Raw genomic sequence first — 24,851 nt, 5'->3', positions numbered from 1 at the left:
GAAGACATTTCTCATGAACTCCATTACAACGTGGTCTAGCTGTTTGACCAGGGGAGCGAGTAACAGTTAACCCCCACAAATTCCCAAGCCAAGATTAACAGGCACTTTGTGGTGTTTTTCATCCATTTGCACAGCTGTCTCCCACGAGCATTATGGTTTTGAAGTGTGATGCCATAAGAACAACACCCACCCAAGCACTCAGCAGATTCCCCCCAGAGTTGGGGATGTTGGATTCAGATATAAACGTTCCTAGAGTCCAGATTCAGGTCCATTCTAGTACAGTTTCACTAGGCATGCTTGTGAAGTCTCCACACTGCAGGACCAAGAGCACAGTAGTGCACAATAGCCATTTCACAGCACCAATACAATTGGCTGGGGATGGTGCAGCTTAGAGGAAGGGGTGGGGTGAAGAGATCATTTCCAAGCACACCCTATCCCCAATGTACTTTGACAGCTTCATCTCTTCCTTTCCCAGTGCTAGTCACATAGGTGCAATAGAGTCAGACTCCCATCCCCTGGCAGTGACAATATCCCCTTTAAGGGTTAGAGCCCGTAATGAGCCACCTTTTCTTTTTAGGACTATTCTTTCTGAGGTCAATATATTCTGAGAAGTTGATATACAGGGATGTTGTAAAGCCTAGGAACTTAGAAGGTTAGAACATATAAGATGGCCTCCCTCCACTTCACACACAAAGCCCCAAAATACATTGTCTGAACTAAACACACACTGATTTTAAATGGTATTTTCTTACAGTGGCATGCTGAATACTAACAGTTAATCAAAAATAACACCTTCCTCTTCCCCACACCCCCATGCAATTTAATACCTGTAACATTCTTCCTTGGAGTCTCAGAGAAACTGGACATCCAAACTTCAAAGTCCAAGAAGAAAGCAGCAGTAAAATTTAAAAAAAAAAAAAAAAAAAAAAAAAAGGAGTAATTAGAAAAACAAGCAAGCAGTTTCATAGCTCTGCAGAGAAGAAGAGTTAAAACAGCTTTGAAAAAGAAAGGTTAAAAACAGTCTGTGAAGAGAAGCTGATGGTGATTAAGCTATTATCGGAGGCATAATGACACTGTGGGAAACCCCAGTTGAGTTACATGGAGTGTAAGTCAGGGAACTTCTTGACCCATTAGGTCTCAGTCCTCCTACAAAGAAAGGAAACTCGTGCTCCATGGAAAGAGTTTAAACAGCCTAAAGAAAGATGCATTTCAAGCAGGCATTGAACAAAAGCATCAAGCATTACTGGGCTTTTACCGTAAATTCACTCACTAAATAGGCTAAAAGATTGTCTGGCAACAAGGTCAGCTTTATGCCCTATTTCAGAGGGAAGAAATATTTCATTTTAGGATGCTGGAAGCAGTCAGTCAGTCTCTCTCAAATATGCCTTTTTGGGTTGAGGACGTTGGATGTTTATTTTTAAAAATCAGCAGATCTACTCCTTGACCAGACCTTTGTTTAAGCCATTTTGAGTGTAGACACTGACAATCAGAACTAGCATCTCAGACAGAAAACAACACTGCCCCCATTGGAAGCAGGCAGGAAGAGCAAATAGCTTTGAGAAAAAATTTGATGTAATTAACTAAAATTCATACATGATTTCTTAAAAATAAGATCTTGTGAGGGACTTAACATGACTTATAACAGTTCTAAGCCACACACCAAAGTAATATGTGGAATTCCTTGTGTTATATTCTGGCACACAATGTAATGCTAAGAACTGTTTTGGCTCCATCAGTCTCATAGCAGCAAGATACCACTTGAAGGAGACAAACCAATACACATTAAGGGATTTATTTGTGACTGGTTGTTATTTGGAGTCACAGCATAATATTCTTTGAACAGGCCTTTGGTCCATGGCAATTTCACCAGTTACACAATGCACAGCAGAAGAAGTCACTTTCAGCGGGGTCTCCAACAGAAGATATAAACTCAAAAACATTGCCTAATTAATATGTTGCATTTCCATAGCACTAAGGATCTCTGAAGCTCAGAACGCCCACTGAGGTAGGTAGATTTTCTCCACACAGTGAGGCTAGACAACTAGAGCACAGAGAGGTTTATGGAAATTGCTAGGATCAACAGGTTTTCAGCAGAGGGCCATTGACTCTGGAACTCACTTTCTCATTTGGCCCAACAGAACAAGAGTCTACCCTTCACAGCAGATTGTGATGCCTTTAGCAACCATAAGACTCCATAGCTGGGGCACTAGACTGGACAGACATTCTGGACTTGCCATGGACAAGCCATGTCGCTGCTCAGTGCCTCAGTTTCCCCATTTATAAAATGGAAATAACAATACTTCCCAACTCAAAGTGCTTTAAGATCTACAGATGAGGCTTGCTATTGAGTGTAACTAAATACCAGCAATGTATTCAAGCTTTTGCCTGTGGATGGTGGTGTGTGGCTGTGTGAGAGAGATGGAGAGTCTTAATTACCAGTTTGTGCATATACATCCAGTGACACAGAAACACCTATTACCATATGCAGGTTACTCTGGATAGACAGACACAGGTGACAGAATTCTAAGTGAAGCAACAAAATGTCATCCAAACAGAGGCAGAAGAAAAGGGAATTTCCAACAAAGTGTGCACTGAGCCAAGCTGACACTGGAAACTAAAACAGCTGAAGATGAAAAATATTTGGAATAAGGAAACATCCATCATGGTCTTACAGTTATATTGGAGCTCCAGAAGAGAGTGAGCTTAATGGGAGCCACTTGGTGGCTCTCCTACATGAGCACCACCAGTTCAGAAGTAACTGCTGGTACTTAACCCAGCTCTTCATGCAGTCGGATAGCACCTTGTACTTATTTGATGTAGGATCTCTTTTTAGACGAAAGCAACTTTTCCCTCTTGGCTCCAGCTGCTGATTCAAGACCGAAGACAAGAGAGAATTTAAGGAGTAGTTGGGTTTCTTGGATTCCCACGCATGAAAGAGGATCAGCGCTTCTCTTGTGTGACAGAGCCCGATAGCAGTTAGAAATAAATGAGCACGCTGCTGGAGAAGACAACTAGCATATTTCAGCTGTTCTGGCACAACACATCTGCTTAGCATTAAACTGCCTTCTTGGGGATTTTTAATTCCAAGACGCTTAAGGCTCTAATTGCTCCCAGCTTTTAAGCCTCCCCCAACAAATAACAAAAATACCCAAGACCGCCGTGATGCATGCAGCCTCACAAGGAGAGTGTTGGGGGGAGGGGCAGGGGAAAAGGGCAGAGGCTGGAGCGTTCTGCAGCTGTGCCAGCAAAACAAAAAGCCATAACAAACAGCCCAGGGTTTCCCTCTAGGGTAGAGTTTTACTGGAATTCTGCGACGGGCTTGGTGTCAATTTCAAATGAGACTGGTAATGGTAAATGAACAACCCCCTCACTTCCTTCCCTCTGCTTCCCCTCCATTACATTGCTGAAAACCAGTTAGGCACCAATGACAGAGAGAAAACCATCATTTGGAAGCAAAGTTAAAGTTGCCTGCTAATGCAAGCCACTCCTAATATATCTGGGGCCTGAGCGTGTCCCCATCCAATTCCTTGGGAATTCTGCTGCAATTTCAAATGGGGTCAGGCCTTTAAAAAACAACCACCAACAAGTTATGGACTTGGTTTCCTTAAGAACAAAGCGATGGAGCTCAGTGGCTTGTGAGCAGCATTAGGAAAGATTCCCCTTCAGTTCAGGGATGAATTTCACAGAATCGGCAGTGAAACAGGAGAGGTGCGTCTCTACTGGAAACAGCTACTGACCTCCAGTCTGACTCATATTGCTGCCTTGGTCTACAGACAGGTCAGCTCTGCCTTTGCAGGTGGAGACTGTAAGGAGTGGGGAGAGGAGGGGAAAGAAGATGCTTGTAAGATTTAATTAAACTAGTTGCCATGGCAGATTGAAAGACGGTAGCAGATTTTATTTCGAGTTCACCAGAAGCCTTCTCGATGCCTTTAAGGACAGGCTTTTCTGGTGTTCCTCCTTCTGGTGGTGGTGATGACGGAGAAGTGGGCTGTGACTCCTTGGTTGTGACACTAAGCTTACAATATACAGCCCCACCTGTCGTTTCAATAGAACCGGTCTGTTAGCTCTGTCTTGCCAGGTGTAGTCAAAAAAATTAATGCTACATTCACATGGCTTTTTGCAAAAGCCAGAGAATATCTGAAGTATTAGAGAGGGGCCTAATTTCAGGGCTTAGAGACAGACCTGATCTTTCCCATCACTGCTTGTTATGGTCTGTATTGCAGTAGCATCTAGGAGCCCTAGCTGTGAACTAGGCGCTGTCTAGACAGATTTAAAAGACAATCCATCCCCCAAAGACCTTACAACCTAATCTGGAGACTTCTACCTTGTTTGCCACACAGGGGAAGGCAATAGATTTTGATTGTTCTGGAGGAAACATAAGGCCACCCATTAGTAGACCCAAAGCTCCTGTAGGGAGACTCATCTCATTCATAATCTTTCAGCTGGACTGCAAAGAATGACAATTCAAATGAAGATGGTTCAACGTCTGCTCTCCCTATCCCTGAACAAAGCTGAGGTTGAGACCATCTCACACAGTAAGGTCTTTTTGAAGCAGCACCGAAAATCTCCAAAGAGGAGCCCCAACCAATCATCTGTTGCTGGATGGATAGCAGCCACGTCAAATGCCCATCAGTAGGGATACAAGATGAGGAAGACAGGAGTTCTCACCGTGCACTGTGTGAGTCAATCCACTGAAGGACTAAACAGAAAGCAACAGGTGGAATAAGGAAACTCATTTGCACATCTTTTCCTGCTCATCATTAGCTGTTCTAGAGTTTTTGTTGCTGCTGCTGCTGCCGCTGCCAGCACAAACAGCAGTTCTCAATGTGCAGCATACTATCACTATAATTTTCCTGTACTGCATATCAACAAGAGTCCGATGGCCAGAGAGCTTCACATTAAAGGGCCTACTGTCCCTTTGACACTGGAGCTGGAAAGGTAAATCCCCTATGTCACTGGAGGTTAAAGACCTCTGCACATGCAAAATAAATAGACTAGAAGTGCCCATCATGAAGCCCTGCCCCCCAGAACACCAGCAGGGAATATTACACCCAAAGCCAGGCAGGGGAAGAATGAGCATGAGGATTCCCCGTTGAGTAAGTATGTACAAGCACACTTAAGAGCAAGTGCTGGGCTAAACCTTCTCCCATTGAAATCAGTGATGAAAAATTACTGAACTTCAGATCAATAATAGATGATCAGATCATGGGACAACAGCATCCCAGTTGCAAGTTTATCCATTCATTCCAATACCATGTACATTCTCAGCATCCCTCACACACACACACCCCATTGTTTGTTTGTGGAAATGTTGATAAAACCAGAAAAAAGACTCAAAAAACATCCTGCAGAATAATGTTGTATACAGGCCATTAATGTTATGTACCACTTGAGCTAGGGAAGCTTCACTGGTGGTTTAGCAGCTGGCAGTGATCCTTAATTGGCCTGCAACTGACCCAAATGGACTAATTTTCCAGGAAACTATTACATTAGACACTCACAGCAGGGAGAAGAGAAACATCAAGGTCAGGAGATGACTTAATCTGAACTTTGTAGTTCAGGCCCATTTCTACTCAAGTTGGACTGCTCCACCCACTTTCATTTATAAAGTCTAACCTCAATAGAGCATCTCATGGTCAGCTTCACCCTGGTGTCCATATTTTCAGCAATTATTATTGTTTGTCTCAAAGTTGATCACAAAATGTTATAGAAACCCTGTTAACATGGGCACTAAGACTGACTCTTCTGCAGGGACTGAAACCCAGGTCTACATAATGTCAAGCCAGGTGGACTAAGGACAAGCAACAAAAGATTTAATCAGATTTTGAATCTACTTGAACGCTATGGGATTGGGAGTTTTACTCTTAGTCAAGTGTCATTAGGGTTGTACACTACTTGAGAGATGGGAAAAAACAAAATAAAAGAGAAGACACATTTATTTGTGCTGTGGTAGCAGGAGCTCTGGCTGGGGACCAGGACACTGCAAACACTGAACAAAGATGGTAGAAAACTTGTCTGGGGTAGGTCTCTGCTCAAAAAACTGAGATACCTCATTGGTTGGTGTGATAAATGGTGTAATTAGTTTGGTCAACATGATGTGGGCTTGTTTTTTTTTTTAATCCCCAAATTCCTAGCGTTTGTCCTGCCTCTCTCTCTCTCTTTTTTTTTTTTAAATACACAATCTTCCATTAGGGTGACAAATGAATTTTCCTTGCCATGCGGTAGAGCCAATGCATTGCATTTAGTCCCTTCTGCTGCACATATGTTTAAAAGCCAACCCTGGTGTACGTTTTTAGAGAGCTTCTTTAAAATGGGTCATTAAACGTCCAGCAGAGGTGAGGGACTAAAGGCAGATCTACATAGCACACGCAAGCTTATCCAGAGCCAATACCTAAAAAAAGCGGTATGGCCAGGCTGCTGCCCCTGCTACTACCCCCAGGCTGCTATTTTTAGGTTCCAGCTTGAATGGGCTGGTGCATGTATGTCTACCCAAGCTGGAATGACACTTCCCAGCTGTTGTGTCAACATAGCCATATGCTTTTGTTTTGTGGGGTTTCAGAATTCTCTTGTGTCCTGTTCTGATGAAACAAAAGTCTAGTATCCAAATATAAATAAAATTAAAAAGGGGGGGGGGGAAATACAATGGTTTAGAGCACATATATGCCCTTAAAAGGTGGACAGGCTCCAACCCCTCCCACCCTCAAAACCCCAAACATTTAGATAAAGGAAAGGCCTATTGATGGCTATGCTAACCTTCCAATTGTAATCTACTGAATAACAGAGCCCCGCAATCCTATGCCAATACTCAGACTCTGAACACTAAAGCTACTGACACACTGTATCACTAATCAATTGCTCACATTTTTAATTGAGACAATCTTGCTGATGTTTCAGCAGGCAAACCGTGGTCAAAGAAGTATTTTACATTACTCATTACAGGATGCTTCATTTTGATCTTATTTACTGATTTTAGCCTCATCTCAAATAGGCTGTGCTGGGATCATTTGTTACTCTGGTCTGCAAGTGTCTTTTGTTCTTAAAATACAATATAGATTTTGTTGCAAGAAACGAGACCAGACCTCCAAACAATTATTATTTGTATTGTCCAGCCAAGAGTGCATCTGTCCTCCTCAAACAGTAGCCTGCTATCCTGTAAAACACTGGTTCACCCCCTACCCCACCATCTGATTGCAGATCAGTTTCAAATACCTTCCACTTGCCACGTAAACCGAACTGCCTAGCATATATTAGACCCACACACAAACCACTTGGAAAATATTCACATCTGGCTTTCACATGAACAAAGCGTGCCTCAGAAAATCATCTGTGTAGCAAACTCTTACAAGGGCGAAACCCGCAACCAAAAACACATCCCTACCAGAGAGTCTAAACGAAGACATGGAGCAAGAGCAAATCATGTGCTCTACATACTGTAGAAAAGGAAGCACAGCACTAGTTTAACATCTGTATTTTAGTGACCATGTTCAGTTACTGTCTTTTCCGAGAAACCAAGCTGCACATTAAAGGAAATAAAGATCTAAACATTTGTTTTTAGGCTTGATTTGCATTATGCACTTTGTGTGTAATTCTAAAGAGAGCATCCTAATCCAATTTGAGAAAATGGAAAATCAGCAGGATTATTTTGTTTTTGTCTGGTCACCTTAAATCACGAGTAGCTGTCTGACAACAGTGAGTGTGGGCTGCACTTGCCATATGGTCGATATATTATGCTAGCGTGCGTTCATATTCAAGGGTATTGATAATGTTGCCATTTTAGGGTCCAAGTGGTGGCATTGATTTTTAAAATGAGAATCTGGATAACTTTATGCTATCAGTAGCATTTACAGCTATGCAAACTAAGAGGAAATATTAATCTGGGCAAATGCCCATTACTTGCCATAGATGAGAAGGCAGCGCCAGCTCTCCAGCTTTGCACAACAGAGGTGGTTATTCGGAGAGGTTTGTGTGTCTCCCTCCGGAGCTAGATATTGATAACTGCAGAAAGATGAGTACAAGGGCCAATGTTCTGATCAGAGGCAGTAACACTTGCACTATGAGAAGGTGCAAACACTAAAAGGTGTCTACACTGCAAAGTCAGACCCATGGAAGGGAGTGTCAGAACCCAGTTCAACTGACTGGGGCTTCTGCTACAGGGCTAAAAATAGCAGTGTAGATGTTTGGGCCTGAGTTTTGGCTCTGAAACCTAGTGGGGGAAGAGGTGGGTCTCACAGCCCAGGCTCCAGGCTGAGCCCAAACATCTACCAGGCTACTTTGAGCCTCATAGTGCAAGTCTGCGTCAGTCGACCTGGACACTCACTGGAGCAGGCTTTTTTGGTAGTGTAGACATATCCATAGACAGACAAGCCAACCTTATTTTCCACTGTCCCTAGAATGAACAGCCACTCTTTACACTCTCCCAGCTCAGATCCAGCACAGTCTGGATTCAGGCTAGGTCATGAGGTAAGAACAGCTTTAGTGCCATTGATAGATGAGCTCATCAGTGGATAGCAGACAGACATCCATGCTTCTCCTCCTCCTGGATCATTCTGCAGCATTCGACACTGATGAGCATGAGACATTGCTGTCTCACGTGAGGCAGGAGCCCAGGGGAATGGACTCAAGATAGATCATGAAAATGGAGGGAAAGTACTCAAAAGAGTAGCAATGGGAAGCTACACTTGTGCCACTACACCTCCAACTTGTGAAGTTCCACAAGAATCAATTCTCTTTGGTCCTATTCAGCACCTACATAGAGCCATTAGTTGAAGTGGTAAGAGGACAAGGACCTCAAACGCCAGCAATAGAGCTGTGTCTCATCTGCCTACCTGTTCTTCACCTTATACACAACCAAGATGCACCCGTGTCTGGGTGAGATCAGCTCATGGATAAGCAGCATGTTGAAACTGAATCTGAGCTAGACAGAGGTGATACCAGTGGGCAAGGAAAGCACTATGAAGAATTTCACAGCCACAGTGCAGTTGCCTTCAGTGGATGCGTCCTTCCAACAGCTAGTCAGTCTGTCTACAGTTTGAGAGCGAGCCTGGATTTCTCATTAGCAATGCTATCTAAAGAGCCTTGTCGCAGCCTATATAACCTGACAGACAATGACTCAACCTCTGTTGCATATCCACCTTTGACACCTCCCATCTGGACTACAGCAAAGAAAGCTTTATGCTAGCATGTATATCAGCTCTTAGGAAATTCCAGCTAGTACAGAAGGATATTGTACTTCTCAGTAACATGGGCAACTGCAAGCACATCAAACCTGCTCTTTGTCCATGGAAAGCCGACGTAGAGAGAAGAGAGTCAAGATTAAGGTTTTAGTCCTTATCCTAAAGGAACTGGGGGCATGTCTACATAGTCCACAGCAGGGAGCATCCCAGCCCAGGTCAACAGACTCGGGGTCATGGTACTGCACTAAGAACAGCTGCATAGACATTGCATCTCGAGAGGTGGACTTCAGAACTATTTTTAGAGCAATAGTGCAACCCCAAGTCTGCCAACCCAGGCTGGGGGGCTCACTGCTGCTGGCTGTGCAGAGGTACCCTCAGTGGCTTGGGCCCAGGAGACCTGAAGAAAAATCTAAAGCTCCAGGATTGAGTCCGTGGTAGAGAATTCTGCTCTTCTGGTACAATGGAACTTTCCACCATGAAGGATGGTGCAAGAGGCAGAACTTTCCAAGACTGTGGAACAAACTTCCACAGGAATGAAGAGCCATCATGAGCCTTGGCACTTTCTGCTCCAAATGCTTGGCACACTTCAATACACAGAACAGTGCAGGCAAAAAAGACCAAAAATTATTATATTATCTATTGACCTGGGCTGGGTTGCACACATATGCGCGCGCGCGCGCACACACACACACACACCCCTACACCTCATCCCACTCACACAAATTCTCCCCATGAGGAGAGGATCAGAGAAACAAGTAGTCATGTGACATGTTAGTCACATGATCAAGAGCTCTGTGTGGCTCAAAAGCTCATGTCTTCCACCAACAGAAGTTAGTCCAATAAAAGTTATTACCTCACACACCTCTAATATCCTGGGACCGATATGACCATAACCATAGTGCATACAGACATTAGTCACATCTCTCGATGCTCAGCAGGAAGGCACTGAAGATACCATGTAAGAAGTTGTGTTCTCATGACCTAAGAACTTGCTACTGTTGTCTCCTCTAGTTTATATAGGATTCCTAAGGGAGCACCATGGACAAGTTGAAAGCTTCCTTTCAACAGATCCATGGAGCTTGAGGATCTCTGCAACAGTGTCTGTCTCATTGGTATCCAAGCAATAAGTCTGTGCTCCATGGATTCCTCCATCCCACTCCCTGAGCCTCTCCTGGTCCAGACCCATCTTTTCACTCTTCATACAACAGAAGGACTAGCTACAGAAAAACTTTTGGTTGCCTAGAATTGTTCTCTTTACTGTGCACAGTTCAGTCAATGGGGACAGACATTTACCTTGTCTTAGTCCCCAACTCCTCCCACAGTAAAATGGAAAAACCAATGAAGTAAGAGCCACCCAGGAGAAGACAGTGATCCTGTATATTCAGCAGGCCAGACTGTCAGGAGCAATCTGAAGTGGCATGAAATAAAAGATCCTAGCAGTGCCTGTGTTTTCAGTAGCCTCAGGCAGATGGCCAAAACATCTCATTTAATCAAGTAGTTTAAAATCTGGTATACAAGAAGGATCAGTTTCCCTGCACCAAATTACTGCAGACAGGACTCTGAATCTGTCAGTTTGCTTAAGTAGATCCACATCTCCACTGAACAGTAATAATGCAAATCACACAGAGTGCACTAAGACTGAATAGCCTGCCCAAAATTCTTCCACCGAAAGCCACAATGCTCCAACATTGCAGACTCAGACGTAGCAGGGCACTCACTGTAAATTGTGGAAGGAGGGTCACTCACTATACTTCTCAGAAAGTCTGTACTGCAGGATTTGAAACCAAGGGCCTGAAGACAGTGTTTGAGCATTGTTCTAGAGGATCCACCCTGGCCAGGACAGCTACACCAGAAACTGGAAGAACAAGTTGAACTTCAACACACAAACTCACCAGTTTAGGAATGATCCTATTCTGTTAAAAGTTCTCCAAGATCAAAAAATTGTCTGTGATTAACAAAGGTCTTAGACAGAGACTCTCAAAAAAGTATTGGATTGACAGGGTGCATAAAAAAAAAAAAACTCTTGCCTGTTTCAATGGAAGTTAAGCACCTAAATCCAGCTGAGATCCGAGCCTCTGTGTTTGATGCCAATAGATGCTGAGATGGGCCAAGCACCCTCAAGTCCCATTGGCAATCACCATCTTATAGCACCAGGCAGCATCTCAACTAGTTTTTGTATGTTGCTGTTCTATCTGGCACTGGTTGTGCACACTTTCAAATCCTCTCTTATTAATTGCTTGCCTCCCCCTCTATTTTTAAAATAAAGAAAAACACTTGGACAAAAATATTCCGGCAGCACCTGCTGGATTTTGTTTTTAATTCCATATAGTGATTACAATGGATACACAGCCAAGGAGCTAATCCTAGGATAAGTTATTTCTTCACATTCAAAACTAGTGTCACAAGTCAGATCAGCAATTAAACAACAAGTTAGGAAATTCCATTTGACAAGACTGAGCAGCCCATCTATCCTCACCTACCGAGACCAAATGGCACACCATGAATTCCAGCCCACCCTCTCTCTTTCTACCTTGCTTTCCCACAACATAGGGAAGACAGGCAGTCATTGTGCACAAGTGATTTATGGAGACAAAGATGAGCATGTGCTTCAGGCTGCAGTGATCCATGTCACAGACTGCAGAAGCCTTGGAGAGATTAAAACAAAGCCAGAGCTACAAGGTCCAGGACACTGACCCATCCTCAAGCAGATTTCAACAGCCTACAAAACATTTTCTATTTTTGCTATTTCAATTCTCAAATTCACCTGTTTAGCCTGAAACACTCCTCTTCAATGAGAGAGGTTCCCCTCCACCCCCAAATAGGGGAGGGGAGAGCGAGACAGCAAAAGGAGGGTGACTAGCAGAGCTAAACAGAAGGCAGGTCTAGACTTCAACTGCTGCAGCTGTAACACTACAGGGAAGAGATTACCTAGGCCGATGGAAGAACTTCTTCCATTGACATAAGTACTCCACCTCCAAGAGGTGGCAGCAATACAGGCGAGAAGATTCTCTTGTTGATTCAGCACTGTCTACACTGGGGTTAGGTCAGTTTAACTGCGTCGCTCAGGAAGTGGATTTTTCATACACATTGTTCAAGGGATTATACCAACTTAATTTCCTAGTGTAGACTTGGCCTTCACTTTTGCTTTTAAAACTCTTAACTCCCTTTTTCTCCTCCCATGTCAGATTTTAGTTGAGAGTCTCAATTTTGAACCTATCATTTACAAAGGAAAATTGAAACATCTACCTCTTAAATGCAGAGGATTCCTGGTCTAGATGTATTCACTGGTAGGGCTGACCATCCTGATGGGATTTAGTACATTTCGGTCTTCCCAGACCCAGAGAAGACTTAATTATCTGTGTTTCATCCACTCTAATTAAAAAAAACTTTCAGATGGGGCTCTTTAGAGAAACCTAAGATACTATTTAGTAAGTGTTAGGATGACAATAAAGGTGTAGGCTAACTGGGACAGCTCTCAATGAGAGATCTATATAACAATGAGCTATGATGGGATAATCCTATTAGTAATAGTCCTAAGGATCTTGAACAGGCCTAGCACTATCAAGGGGAGCAGCACCCATAAGAACAAAGGAAGGTGGGCACCAGTTTATACTGAGATTCCATGTCTACAAACTGATCATTCCCATATAAAGATCACAAGGATAGCAAGCTAGGGCTAGACTCTTTCTACTTCAGCTCTAAACAAACAGGTTTCCACTGCATGAGGCAAAGGGGGAGCTCCAGTGTAACAAAACCCTGATCCCGACTGCATGCCAGCTCCTATGTATGGACTCTAGGACAACTTCACTCACACCCCCGACTCTGTCTCTTCGTGGATCTTTGGTTTGTAACAGCGATGAAGGATTAAGCACAGAAATGTTAGCCTACTACCATCATATTCATTGTACCATCACCCAAAGCCCTCAAAGAGAACAATTCAAACAGGAGTCCAGAAAATAAACCTTTTGCTAAAGAGAGATTTTAACAGAACAGAAGATGCAGAGAAGGGGTGTGTGAGAGTGGAGTGGATAAATGTTTCTCCATGGAAGTTATACTGATTACCCCTAACAGGAAGATATCCTGAGAGGAGAGAGTTTCAGTCAATCGAGAAACACTCACTACTAGTGGAACTGGTGCTTAACTGTCAGCACGTGACTAATAGCAAGGGCCAGTTGAGAAACAGAGCTTAGACTAAGTCCATAGAACACGTGTACTGGGGTGGCCAAAACTTACTGACTTGCTGAGCCACAGACGACAATCTTCAGATGGCTGAGAGCTGGGGCACACCTGACAGGGCTTGGGGTTTCAGCCTCGCTCCTGCTGAAGCCCCAAACCCTGGCAGACATGCCCTGGGGGACTGAAGTTTTGAGACCTGCCCCCCCCTGCCGCTGGGTAGAAGCCCCTACCCCACCACCCTGCAAGCAGAGGTCCTGAGCTTCCTTCCCCCACCCCCCCAGTCTGGCAGGGGTGTGTGTGTGCACGCACACACAAATACAAAAAAGTACATGCAACACATGAAGTGGGCTGTAGCCCATGGAAAGCTTATGCTCAAATTGGTTAGTTTTTAAGGTGCCACAAGTACTCTTCATTCTTTCTGCTGATATAGACTAACACAGCTACCACTCTGAAACATGACTTCAATTTTTAATGGTGACAATTTAGAACACTCATGATTTAAACTGAGTTTTTTAAATTCACATCAGAAGTTCTTACATGTGGATAGTCTTAAATTGCTAGAGTGGATATTAAATACTTGTTTCTTTCATTTCCTAATTGTGAATAAAGTTTATATAGTGAGTTATTCTACTAATAAGTTTCAGTTGAAACGCTCATCTGTACTGAAAGTCCAAAGTCTCAATGCCCTTACTGTAACATCATCAGAAACTGCCAGACAAATTTATAAACAAATTGCTATATTCACAGCCAACACCTATCTCATCCTAAAGAAAGGATTTTAAAAAACAGTCTGCCTTCCAAAAATAAACTTACTCTGCTTTCTTGCCAGTTTTATCCTCAAACAAAACATAACATGACTTTGCATGACTGATGCAGCCATAAATATTTGTGTCCCCTAACGTAAGTGACATCTTGAAGCATGATACTGTGATAGAAATGAACCCTATAAAAACAGGCTGCGTTCGAGCCTGTGTGACCAGACAGCTAGGACTAATTGCTGAGCAGGCAGCAGGTTAACCAACTACATTTTCAGGGAATTTGCCAAAGTTTTATGGCCAAACGGAGTCTTCATTATGGAACAATCTTGGGGGTTCATGCCAGCTTTCTCTTGCCCTTAGCCTCCGATTATGCCAGGACTCAGATGCTTTTGCCAGATCTGCCCAAGCCTCCTAACAGCTCATGAGGCAAGCAAGAGGAAAAGGACAGGGCCATCTTACCATAGGAATCTCAAATTTCTTTTGGCCAACCACACAACAGAATAGCTCCTCTTAGCTTACTTACCACCATAGGAAACTGATGTGCCTTACAAATGCTTTAAATCACTTTAACCCTTAGCATACTGGCTCATCCTAAGCAGTTTCACAGTGCACAGATGGGAAGTTGCACCAAATTAGATTAACACATTATCCAAACCCTGCATGTAATCCTGTGTGCAAATAGCCAGAAACAGACTTAAAATGCTATATTTACTTTGAGTCAGAAAAAAAGCCAAAAATGGGACACCTGCACAAAACCTGTGCCTGTTTGAATGATAATGGAGGTCAGCTGCTTCTCTCATATACTTGGGCATATGGAAATTTGGATGTGCAAAGGAATTCCTTCCCCTTTTGCCTCACGAAGCCTTAGGAGAGACCTAATAGGGACCATCCATTATAAACACATGGGATGTGCCCACTTGATCCATTCCTTGAAGCTGCACTGGAGCCCCTTAGGCACTGATTGATGACAGCCCTTCAAGGCTGCTATGGTTTAGTGACAGCTAATTCCTCCCAACCAAAACAGTTCAGAAGCAACTTATTGCCCTTGATATGCTGCAAAATAGCACGCATATCCCAAATAAGAGCAAAGATTACTAGTTTAGGTCTGGATCAGTGGTTCTCAAACTATGGGTCAGGACCCTGAAGTGGGTCACATCCCCATTTTAATGGGGTCACCAGGACTGGCTTAGACTTGCTGGGGCCAAAGCCAAAATCTGAGCCCCACCACCCAGCGTGGAGGTCCAAGTCATACTCTGAGAGCTTCAGCCCTGGGCAATGGGGCTCAGGTTGCAGGTCTTGAAGTCCTTGGGCTTTGATTTTGGCCTCGCCTATCCCCGCTCCTAGGGAGATGGGGCCTAAGTCAGGCTCAGGCTTGGGTCCCCACTCCTGGGGTCATGTAGTAATTTGTGTTGTCAGAAGGGGGTCAGAGTGCAATGAAGTTTGCATGATCCAGAGCAGGGGTTCCCAATCAGATCCATGCAGGCAGGTCTGTGCAGAACCTTAATGACTTCAGTGGCATTCCATCCATGCAGACCTGGTGGCAGGATTGGAGCAAATGTAATTGGACTCTTTGGGGCAGAGTCTGCCTTTTTGTTCTGTCTTTATATAGTGTCTAGCACAATGGGGTTCTGGTCTACGACGCAGGCCCCTAGGTGCTTCCCATAATACAAATAATGATAAAGCCACCCACACCTCAAAAAGCAGACAGCGTCAACATAAGACTCACTTTGTTCACTTGTGCCAGTTGAAAGAAGCTGTATGCCAGTTCAGAACACCACAAAGCCAGTGTTTGAAAATTTTAAGAGTTGGGCAAACTCATTAAGTTCTGAACTCATCCAATCTTCCCTCCCCCACCCCCAAAGTCTAGGGTGATTTGGGGTCTGAATAATGAGCATGTGTCTGAAAAATAAGAAAGCAGTCAGTGGTCTTCCAAGGCATTCATAGAATTCCTATTGTGTCTTCCACACTTGTGTTAGTGCTCCAAATGCAACAGTTGCAGAATTCCAGCGGGACAACACTGCGCATAAGTTAACATTCATGGCTAAAAGCCTTTTACAGCACACCATCCAGTCAAGCCTCAAGACTTGTTTAACTGTTCAGTTTTTGCTGGAGGACTGTTTATATTTTTTTTTTTTTACTTCATGTTGAGAGAGGGATATTGTTTTTTTGCACTTATTTGGAAGAGCTACTTTTTAAATGCATGTTTTTAAGCAGTTTTGTCATCTTAAAAAGAATTCAGCCACATGTGCAATAAAAATAATTTGTCTCTCCTATTATATGTTCAAATGTTGTCATACGGTGTATCCTTTCTTAAAGGTACAATTGCAAGCGAAAGAGTTTTCACTAGGTGCATCTTTTAGCCAGTTCATGAGGTCAGTTGTGTTAGCTCAAGTGGCCACAAGTTTGAATATTCAGTCTCCGTTCCATAATATTTAACTCTGAAAATACAGTTCACCAGTTTATTGGTTTTAAAGTGATGAGGGGATAAAGGTTGAGAGTGAAAATGTCCTTGACTTCATAAAGGGATTTAATGTTGAGACTAAAACTATAAAAAAAAAAACCCCAAAACCTTCGAAAGACCCCTCCCCCTAGTTATTTTTAATTATTCGTTATTTCGAGGATACTATATTCAGACTGAGTCTGGTGATCATAGTTTATTTATAATTAAGTCAACATGTCAGAGTGGGTTTTTAAGAGCATTTTACCTCATATAGTTATTAATATGAAGAACACAGTTCATGTCAAGTGCCAAGAAAGTTAAACCAGTTTGTTCTAGCAGATCAGTACATTAAACCGATGCCACACGAGGTGCCCAGATCTCTTACCCCTTAAGAGAGCAGGCTCTGGGAGAGCTGTCCAGACAGTGCTCTCAGCCACATGGAAAGGGGAAAATGGAGCATTTTTGTGCTGCCCTTGGCCACAAACATTTGTTAGAAAGGGTCACCTCCTCAACTAAGGTATAGCAATAAAAAGGGAATCCCAGAACATTGCAAATCCTGACATCAAAAAGCATCAACCAATATCGTATACCAAAATCAATAGCAGACATTGAAGCAAAGGGCCAACAAGCAATGTTATCGCATAGGAAACAAGTACCAAGAGGTGGGAGCTCAGTACGGAGAGCGGGAGAAGGTGGAACACAGACACAGAATTCATAGCTCTGACTTGACAGGGACTCAGGAGAGAGAGCGTCAAATCATTGGCATCTTATTTGTGGCATCCCAAAGAAGGGTAAGGAGGTAGTTGAAGTTACAGGATACATTGGTCCTACTGCTCTGTTGCCTTTTTGAGCTCCCAGCAATCAGCCCAGGCCTCCATTCCCAAAGGGGCAGGATGGGAGAAGGAGAATGGTTTTCTAACTACCTACCCAATTCTTAGTAAGGAGGAATATCATCATTCCCTTTGTATAATCTGGTAAACTGAGGCAGGGGGTCAAACGCCTCCTGTGTGTAAATAATGACAGAATTACACTGAGGGGGAGTGCAACTCAAGGAATAAGGCCTAGATCAGTGGTTTTCAACTTTTTACTCGAATGGAGTTGCAGACTGCTTTGGAAATCTTAGTCTGCAGATCTCCAGGGGTCTGTGGACCAAACAAAGATATTTAGGAACCTAATTCCAATTGATTTCAAGGGGAGTTAGGCACCAGACCTAAGTGACATGCTTGAGGTCACACAGCAAGTCAGTGTGACGTTTAGAACAGAAACAAAATAGTTTGCTAAGCTGCGAAACCTCAAGGTTAGGAATCTAGGACTCCTGGATACATCCATTGTGGCAGAAACAAGGACCCATTTTAAAAATAAAAACAAATCCTCTGCAAAGTCTAATTGTTCACAGACGTGCTTTAATTGGGGCTTTAAGACACAGCCCTTTTCCAGTGTTCAAAAACACACAAGCTGCCGTTGCTCTTTAGTTCACAGAGAAGCGTTCACTTGAACTGAATCTGGATAATGTAGGCACGGCCAAACAGTGCGAACCTCTACGAAATGAAAGTGGCACAGCAATGCTCACCCCAGACTCCTTGTGTTTGTCCTTTTGTGTTGATACAGAGGCTTGCTGAGGGCTTTTAAACAACTTCTTAATTGTGACTTCTTTTTTTGAACAGAAGTGTCAAAAATGTAGTTTTTTTAAGACAAGCTTGTGAACAAGGAAGCTCAATGAAGTGTTTCCTTGGTTAACAAGCAATGGAAATGCTTATTGTAAACAATTCTTCTTTTGCAAGATTGGCAACCCAAACATCACACCACTGGGTTAGGACATGAAGTGAAACAGACTGGCTAAAGAAAATAATTCCCTCCAATCTACAAAAAAACAAACAAAAAAAAAAACAAACAGTGTGGAGCAACAGCATAAAGTGACCAGTAAATTGGTTATGTTTGAATAATCTAAGATGTAAAAAAAAAACAAACAAACAAACAATTAAACCTGGAATTTTAACCTGAGTGTCACTTTTGGAGGGTTGGGAAAGGGAGAGAAACAAAAATACAACGCCACTGCATGCCCTGGAGTGTCATATAGATTTATGTTTTATGGAAGTCTGGAAAAGAACAGAGTTACAAAAGAAAGTTTGTATCTTAACATATCATCTAATGATCTAGACATGGGCCTGTGAGCTAGGAAGGCAGGGTCTGAACCACAGTTTTAACGTTAACTAAAAGGGGGAAATCCAAGGCTACCGATAAAGGGAGAATGCCATTTACTAAACTACTTTCTAAAGTGTTTAGAGAGTTAACTGGCCCACTTAAACCACATAGTTAATTGTTGCTAAGAGGAGCATTGGCGGTGTTGAATGTAATAAGCCTTTATTCTAGAGTGGGAGGGGTTTTCAGATACAATATAACCCAGACAGTTTTTGTAGAGTTTTGATAAAAAACTGCCACACACATGCTATGACTTATGACAGCAAGCCAGTACCTCATTGGTTCCACTGTAACCATGGAGGTATCACTTCATTCCCTAGCAGGGATTCTAAATACTACTGCCATTCTAGGCCTGTGCAGGCAACGAGCTAGCAGTTTCGCACGGCACTATCAGTGAATCCATAGGACAGCAGAGCCAGATGGCAGCAGCCCATTAGTGTATTAGTTTACTGCAGAAGTGCAGCATAAATCTCTCGTAATTTATCTGGCCAATCAATCCGAGCAATGTCATGCTCCCAGAGGAGTGTGACCTTTTTCACTCCCATGGGATCTGCATGGTAGGTAGGAAATTTGGAACTACCATAATACCACTTGAAGAAAAAAAGCCACACCCAGACCAACAATTCCAGAAGTGACTATTGATTTGGGGTGTCTAGTTTCAAATACATTACTGCTGATATTTTCCAGTAGTATAGCACACTCAGAACTCCCCACAGGTGCTCAGAAACGCCAAAGCCAGGCCTATCACTTCCAGTTTAGGGCAATCGAACTGAGTAACCCATAATCATAAGTCACTTTTGAAAAACTGTCTGGAAAAAATATCATAAGGGAAGGAGAAAAAAAAAGGATTGGTTTTATATTAGATTAAATAATATCTTTTATTGGACCAGTTTCTGTTGGCAAAAAATAAATTTTCCAGCTCTTCCTCAGGTCATTTATATTGTTCCATTAGAATTACAAAAAGGTAACAGCAGCTAGGATACAAAACAGACACCCCAACCAGGGCCTCTGAGCCAGTCTACACCCCAAAGCTTGGAGCAAAGAGTACCTCACACTGAGGTACTCACAAGGCAAGACTATTTCAAGCACAATACAGGATCCCTTAGGAGAGGCAACTTGGCAGGGCAGGTGGCCACAAAAGAAGGCTCAAACTGAAAGAGAATAGTATCTCTACGCCCCCATAAAGAAACCTGACAGCACTTGAATCACGTACAGGTACAAATAGATCAGAAAGAGGACTTAAATTTAAGGTAGCTGCCTTCTTGGACTGGAGAAAGATCTGTATAAGCGCAATCAGCAGGGGGCTAGTCATTTTTGTTTCAAAGGCAGTTTAATATAAAGACAGTTTTCTCTCTGCACAGTTATAGTCTGTTTGATGCCTCTGTCTCCAACCATCTTGAGCAGGAAAGAGTCAAATTACCACACAATTTCATGCAACAGGAGGTACACAGAAGGTTCTTAAAAATCTCTCTGCATAGCCATGCATTATATGGAGAATCTGGTCTCTTACCTGATTTTCTTTTTGAGGATCCATATTCCCTGAAAAATAGGCAACAACAGATCGACATGGTTAGTGTTTGAAATGTGGGGAAAGAAAAGGGTGTTTCCCAGACTCCCACCCATAGACTCAAGGGCTCATCCTCTGGTTTCCCTCCTTTAAACAGGAGGCCAGGGCTGCAAGGCATTTGACACACACAGACTTAAAACACCCTGATCACCAGCAGCTCGTCAGCAGCAGTAGCAGCAGCTGGTGCTTCTGCAGCACTAGGGGGGCCAATGGACCATGTGATCCAAGACAGAGCAAACCATCTACAACCAGCAAAGCAGGGGAGAAGAGTGTCATTTTTCCCCCTTTAAATCAAGCTATTTAATGCCCAGTTGCTGAATTAACCCATTACATTCCGTTGCAGAGGTAAAAGCAAGTCAAAGGCTTTCTGCAAAGGTGCCGATGCTATAGGCAACTCTTGCATTGCTCACAGTCCGTTCATTTCAAATGCTAATTAATATCTGCATAAACCCCAGCCCCTTCTGGTTATCTCTGTCTTCTCTTTAAGGAGGAAAAGAGGGTAGAGAATGTGGCTTTTCTTCTAGATCTACAAATCAAAGGAAGCTGGTGCCTTTGCTTACAGTATAATATATGAAGGGCTAGAAGCTGCTATCACAGAAAAGAGGAAGAAAGTGCTGAACAGAGCTGGGAGACATTGGGGGAAAATGGTTTTAGAATAATTAGAATGAGGTTGGAAAATATCTGACTATAGTAACTACTTCTTCCTAGTCTCCCAGTGTCCTCTCTGTATTTGTCTCTTAAACCCTGCCAGTGAAATGGGCTGTGTCGTCAGGACCCAGGGGTTGCCTGTTACAGATGCCACTAGAGGATTGAGGTCTTTGTCAACTCTTTGGGCAGCAACTGGCTTGTTTACTGTCTCTTGTACAGCACTGTATATTCTGTGGGGACATCAAAAAGCTGGGAAACACCAAGTATCCCAACGCCGATTATGCAAAGTTCAGAATAGTTGGGAGATAATCTGAAACGTTGGCATGCTCCCTAAAATCAGAAATATGCATAGAAATGAATTTGGTTTTCCCAAAGGTTTTTGACCTACCCCCATGACATTTGGATAGCCAGGATTTACTTCCAGGGAAGAAGAAGAAACATCCCAGTTTCTTTTTGTGTCCCTTCAAATTTTCCAGTCTCACATATTTCTATGAAACACAGTTTTCTCACGAGTCATTTTTGCAATTGTATTTGAGGCGAAGCCCCTATTGTTCATAAACAAACTGGTTTTTGCCCAGAAGCAACATTGTTTTGTGTCTACTGTCACAGGGATCTACTACGGGGCGGTGGCTGGAGCACTATGTACTTCATCTATTCTGGGCTGCCCATTAAGGCATGGGCCAACCCAAGCTTGCCTTTATTCAATGACCTTTTTAGCCTACCAGCTACACGTCTTTCATCACGACACCCACTGCGGTCAAGGCTGCCATGCTAGGATGCGACAGCAGAGTCTCTGTGGCACGCAGATTAGTGCTTAACACCAGCTACCAATCAGTTCCTCGTCACCGACCCTACTACTCACCCGCCCCGTTTTGACAGTGGGGCCTTCTTTACCGATTCTGGACTGAAGGAGGCCTCTGTGCAGCCAACCAGCACCATTGGGGTCTTCGAGACAATCCAAGCTGCAGCTGCAGCACAGATCAAACAATGATACGCATTGTCAAGGAGTGCCCGCTAACCAAATACAGCAGTGGGCTCCGAGAGCTCCACTTGGCCACTAGGAATGCTATTGCTTGGCTCGGCGAATATGCAAACACTAAATAAATACACTCCCTGGGAAGCTGTGGGCAGCTCCTATAAGTTAGAGTTACTCTTGGGCCACCACTGTATTCCGGTCTCGGAGTGCAGAGCTGATGACAGGCACTGAACCAGAGCTTCCTCGGAGTTACACAGGGAAGTCCCCACAGCACAAACCAAACAGCCAGGCTCACAAGCAGAGAAGTATAACAGATTCACACTCTGTGGATTGAGCACAGAGGGGGACACAGGACACAAAGGATTGAGTTGCACAAAATGTTTACACAAAACGTTTACACATTTTTCATGAGTCATTAACTAGAAGGTGAAAAAAATCTGAATTCCAAGTATCTTTCCTTTTGGTTATCAAAATGTTGCCCACTTCAAGTCCGGAATCCTTGGTTCTGAATGGTATAGTCCATATATCCCACCCCTACCCCCAGGAATTCCCCACAGTATGACAATGGGCACTTGTGGGAAGTGGCACTACGCACTCCATCTATTCTGGGGTCCAGATTAGCTCCAGGGGGAGCTGTGGACAGCAGCTGTTAATTAGAGTTCCTTTTGGGCCACCACTGCATCCCCTGAGCTGTGCCAATGAGGAGCCTCAGCTCAGGTGCAGACCCTGTATGGATCTCTTGGAGGGACTTTCATACCGGAGGCAGATTTCACACAGAATCAGGCAAACAGATGTACATTTGCTTTATATGATATTCCCATGGCATATGGGCTAATGGTCAAAGTGGTCTGAAATTAAGTGAGTCTGTCTTCCCCACTGCTCATTTCGGTCCCTTCTCTTGATTCCTGGCTCTCGCACTGAAGTGACTAGGACTGGTCCTGTCAGGTGCACTCAGGATCTTCCACCCTCAGTGACTTCAGTGCACGACTGAGTCTGTGACACTGAGTTTATCCCTTTGTAATAGCATCCGTTACAACAGACTGAAGAAACAAACAGGCATCTGTGGCTTCACTATGGAATCAGGATGGAGATGCAGGGTTGTTAGGGGACATGAGTCCATTATATATTCAAACTCTTCAAGGTCCTGCACTGTGGGCCTGATTCTCCTCTCACTTGCACCAGGTTCACACTAGTGTTACTACACCAACTCCTACTGAATATTGCTGATTTACATCAGTGAGAGATCAGAATCAGGCCCCACATCTCTCTAGTCACCCCTTCCTGCCTGGCTTGTGCCTCATGCTATGTCAATGCACACGGATGTTCCCTTGGTCTCCTCCATCACTCCACCACTGACACCCGGAATGGCCTCTTTGCTCTGGGGTACCACGCAACTTTACTCTCCTTCAGATTCCTCTTCAGAACTCACTTCTTCCCATTAGACCTCAACCCTGTCTATGTTCACACTTAGTCCACTCCACTCTCTTTATTGCCATCCTTGCTGTGTTAAGTCTAATTTAAGTCCCAATCCAGGAAGAGCTTACTTTATGCGTGTGAATAGTCTCACTGAATTCATGAACACTTTCCTATGCGAATAAGCATTTGCAGGAGCAGCGTCTTAGCCTGTATGCTGCAGCTGATGGGAACCTGCTATTCTAAAGTGCCTGTTAGGGCAGCATGCTCACTTATGGTGCTCTGTTTTTGTTGTTATTAGTTGTGTTACGATATTTCCAGGACCCCATAATTGAATGTGGGGGCCCACTCTGTTGGGGTGCCATGTACACATTGTAAGAGTCTCTGCCCCAAGGAGTTTATAATCTAAATTGACAAGGGAGACAAAAGATGGGACAAAGGAAGTATTAATGGCCGACTTTGCAGAGGGGAAACTGAGGCAGAGAGAATAAGTGATCGCTCAAAATCTCACAGGAAATCTGAGGCAAAGCTCAGGGCAGAACCAGATCTCATGGGTCCCAGTCCGGAGCCTCAATCACAAGACTGTCCTTCCTGAGGAAATAAAATAATCATTACAGAAAAACATTTTCTTTTAACCCCCATATTCTTGTGGCTCAGATGAAATGGACACAGAAACCAATCATCCAGGTGTAGGTTTTGCTGAACAGGTTTTGACTCTGGTTTTCCTATAATAGGAGAAATTCAGCCCTGCCCAAAGGGCCAGTACGCAGGGCTGCCCAGAGGGGAAGGAAGTGGGGCAATTTGCCCCAGGCCCCGCGAGCAACTACAGGTTTGCGGGGGCTCTTCGGTGGTGGCCCTGGCGGGCCCTTCACTCGCTACAGATCTTCGGCGGCGGGTCCTTCAGTGCAGCGGAAGACTCGGAGCGAGTGAAGGACCCACCGCTGAAGTGCTGCCAAAGCCTCGGAGCGCCGCCCAGTAAGTACAAGCACCGCTGCAGAAAAAAAAAAAAAGCCGCGATCGGCGGCAGCTCTACTGCCGCTGCTTCATTCTTCAGCTGCAATTCAGCAGCGGGTCCTTCTCTCCAAGACGGACCCGCCACTGAACTGCCACCGAAGACCGGGCCCTGCCCCAGGCCCCCTGAATCCTCTGGGCGGCCATGCCAGTACGAAGCCTCTGCACCTCTAAAGTCCCACTTCAGCCCTCAGGGCAGGGACCCCATCGTTTCCTGCATTTTGTACAGCACCAAGCACACTATCAAGCACTTAAATCAAACAATAAACTGTGTCCTGCATCAAAAACCACCTGCCAAGGAGGAGTTTAATATTTTTTATTTAATTGCCCAGGAAAGGACACTTTTCTGCTAAATGTCCTAAATCACCCTGTTCAACTTCTATGCCACTTGCAATCCAAAAGGATGTCTTAACAACATTACAGAGAAGTCTTATGGCACATCCTGTCGTTGGAGACTGACTTTCATGCCATAGTCCATTACAGATCATAA

General features: G+C 43.8%; 1 protein-coding gene across 7 annotated transcripts in view; it reads right to left on the bottom strand.

Moving 5' to 3' along the window:
* SH3PXD2A (SH3 and PX domains 2A) overlaps window positions 1-24,851 on the bottom strand; it is a 396,876-nt gene that overhangs the window by 111,923 nt on the left and 260,102 nt on the right. For 4 of the 7 annotated variants that reach the window (XM_050957986.1, XM_050957985.1, XM_050957988.1 and 1 more), the window contains 2 exons: window positions 20,257-20,285; window positions 828-872 (listed from right to left, as the gene is read on the bottom strand). In XM_050957986.1, coding sequence (XP_050813943.1) covers window positions 828-872; window positions 20,257-20,285 — 74 coding nt within the window. Of the gene's footprint in view, window positions 1-827; window positions 873-20,256; window positions 20,466-24,851 lie in introns of those variants that run through there. The other 3 variants (XM_050957987.1, XM_050957991.1, XM_050957989.1) reach the window with 2 other exon arrangements.

This window comes from Gopherus flavomarginatus, chromosome 6 (genome assembly GCF_025201925.1).
Source record: "Gopherus flavomarginatus isolate rGopFla2 chromosome 6, rGopFla2.mat.asm, whole genome shotgun sequence".
NCBI lineage: Eukaryota > Metazoa > Chordata > Testudines > Testudinidae > Gopherus > Gopherus flavomarginatus.
The sequence above is the reverse complement of the archived record's forward strand: the minus strand, read 5'-3'. Positions and strand labels throughout refer to the sequence as shown.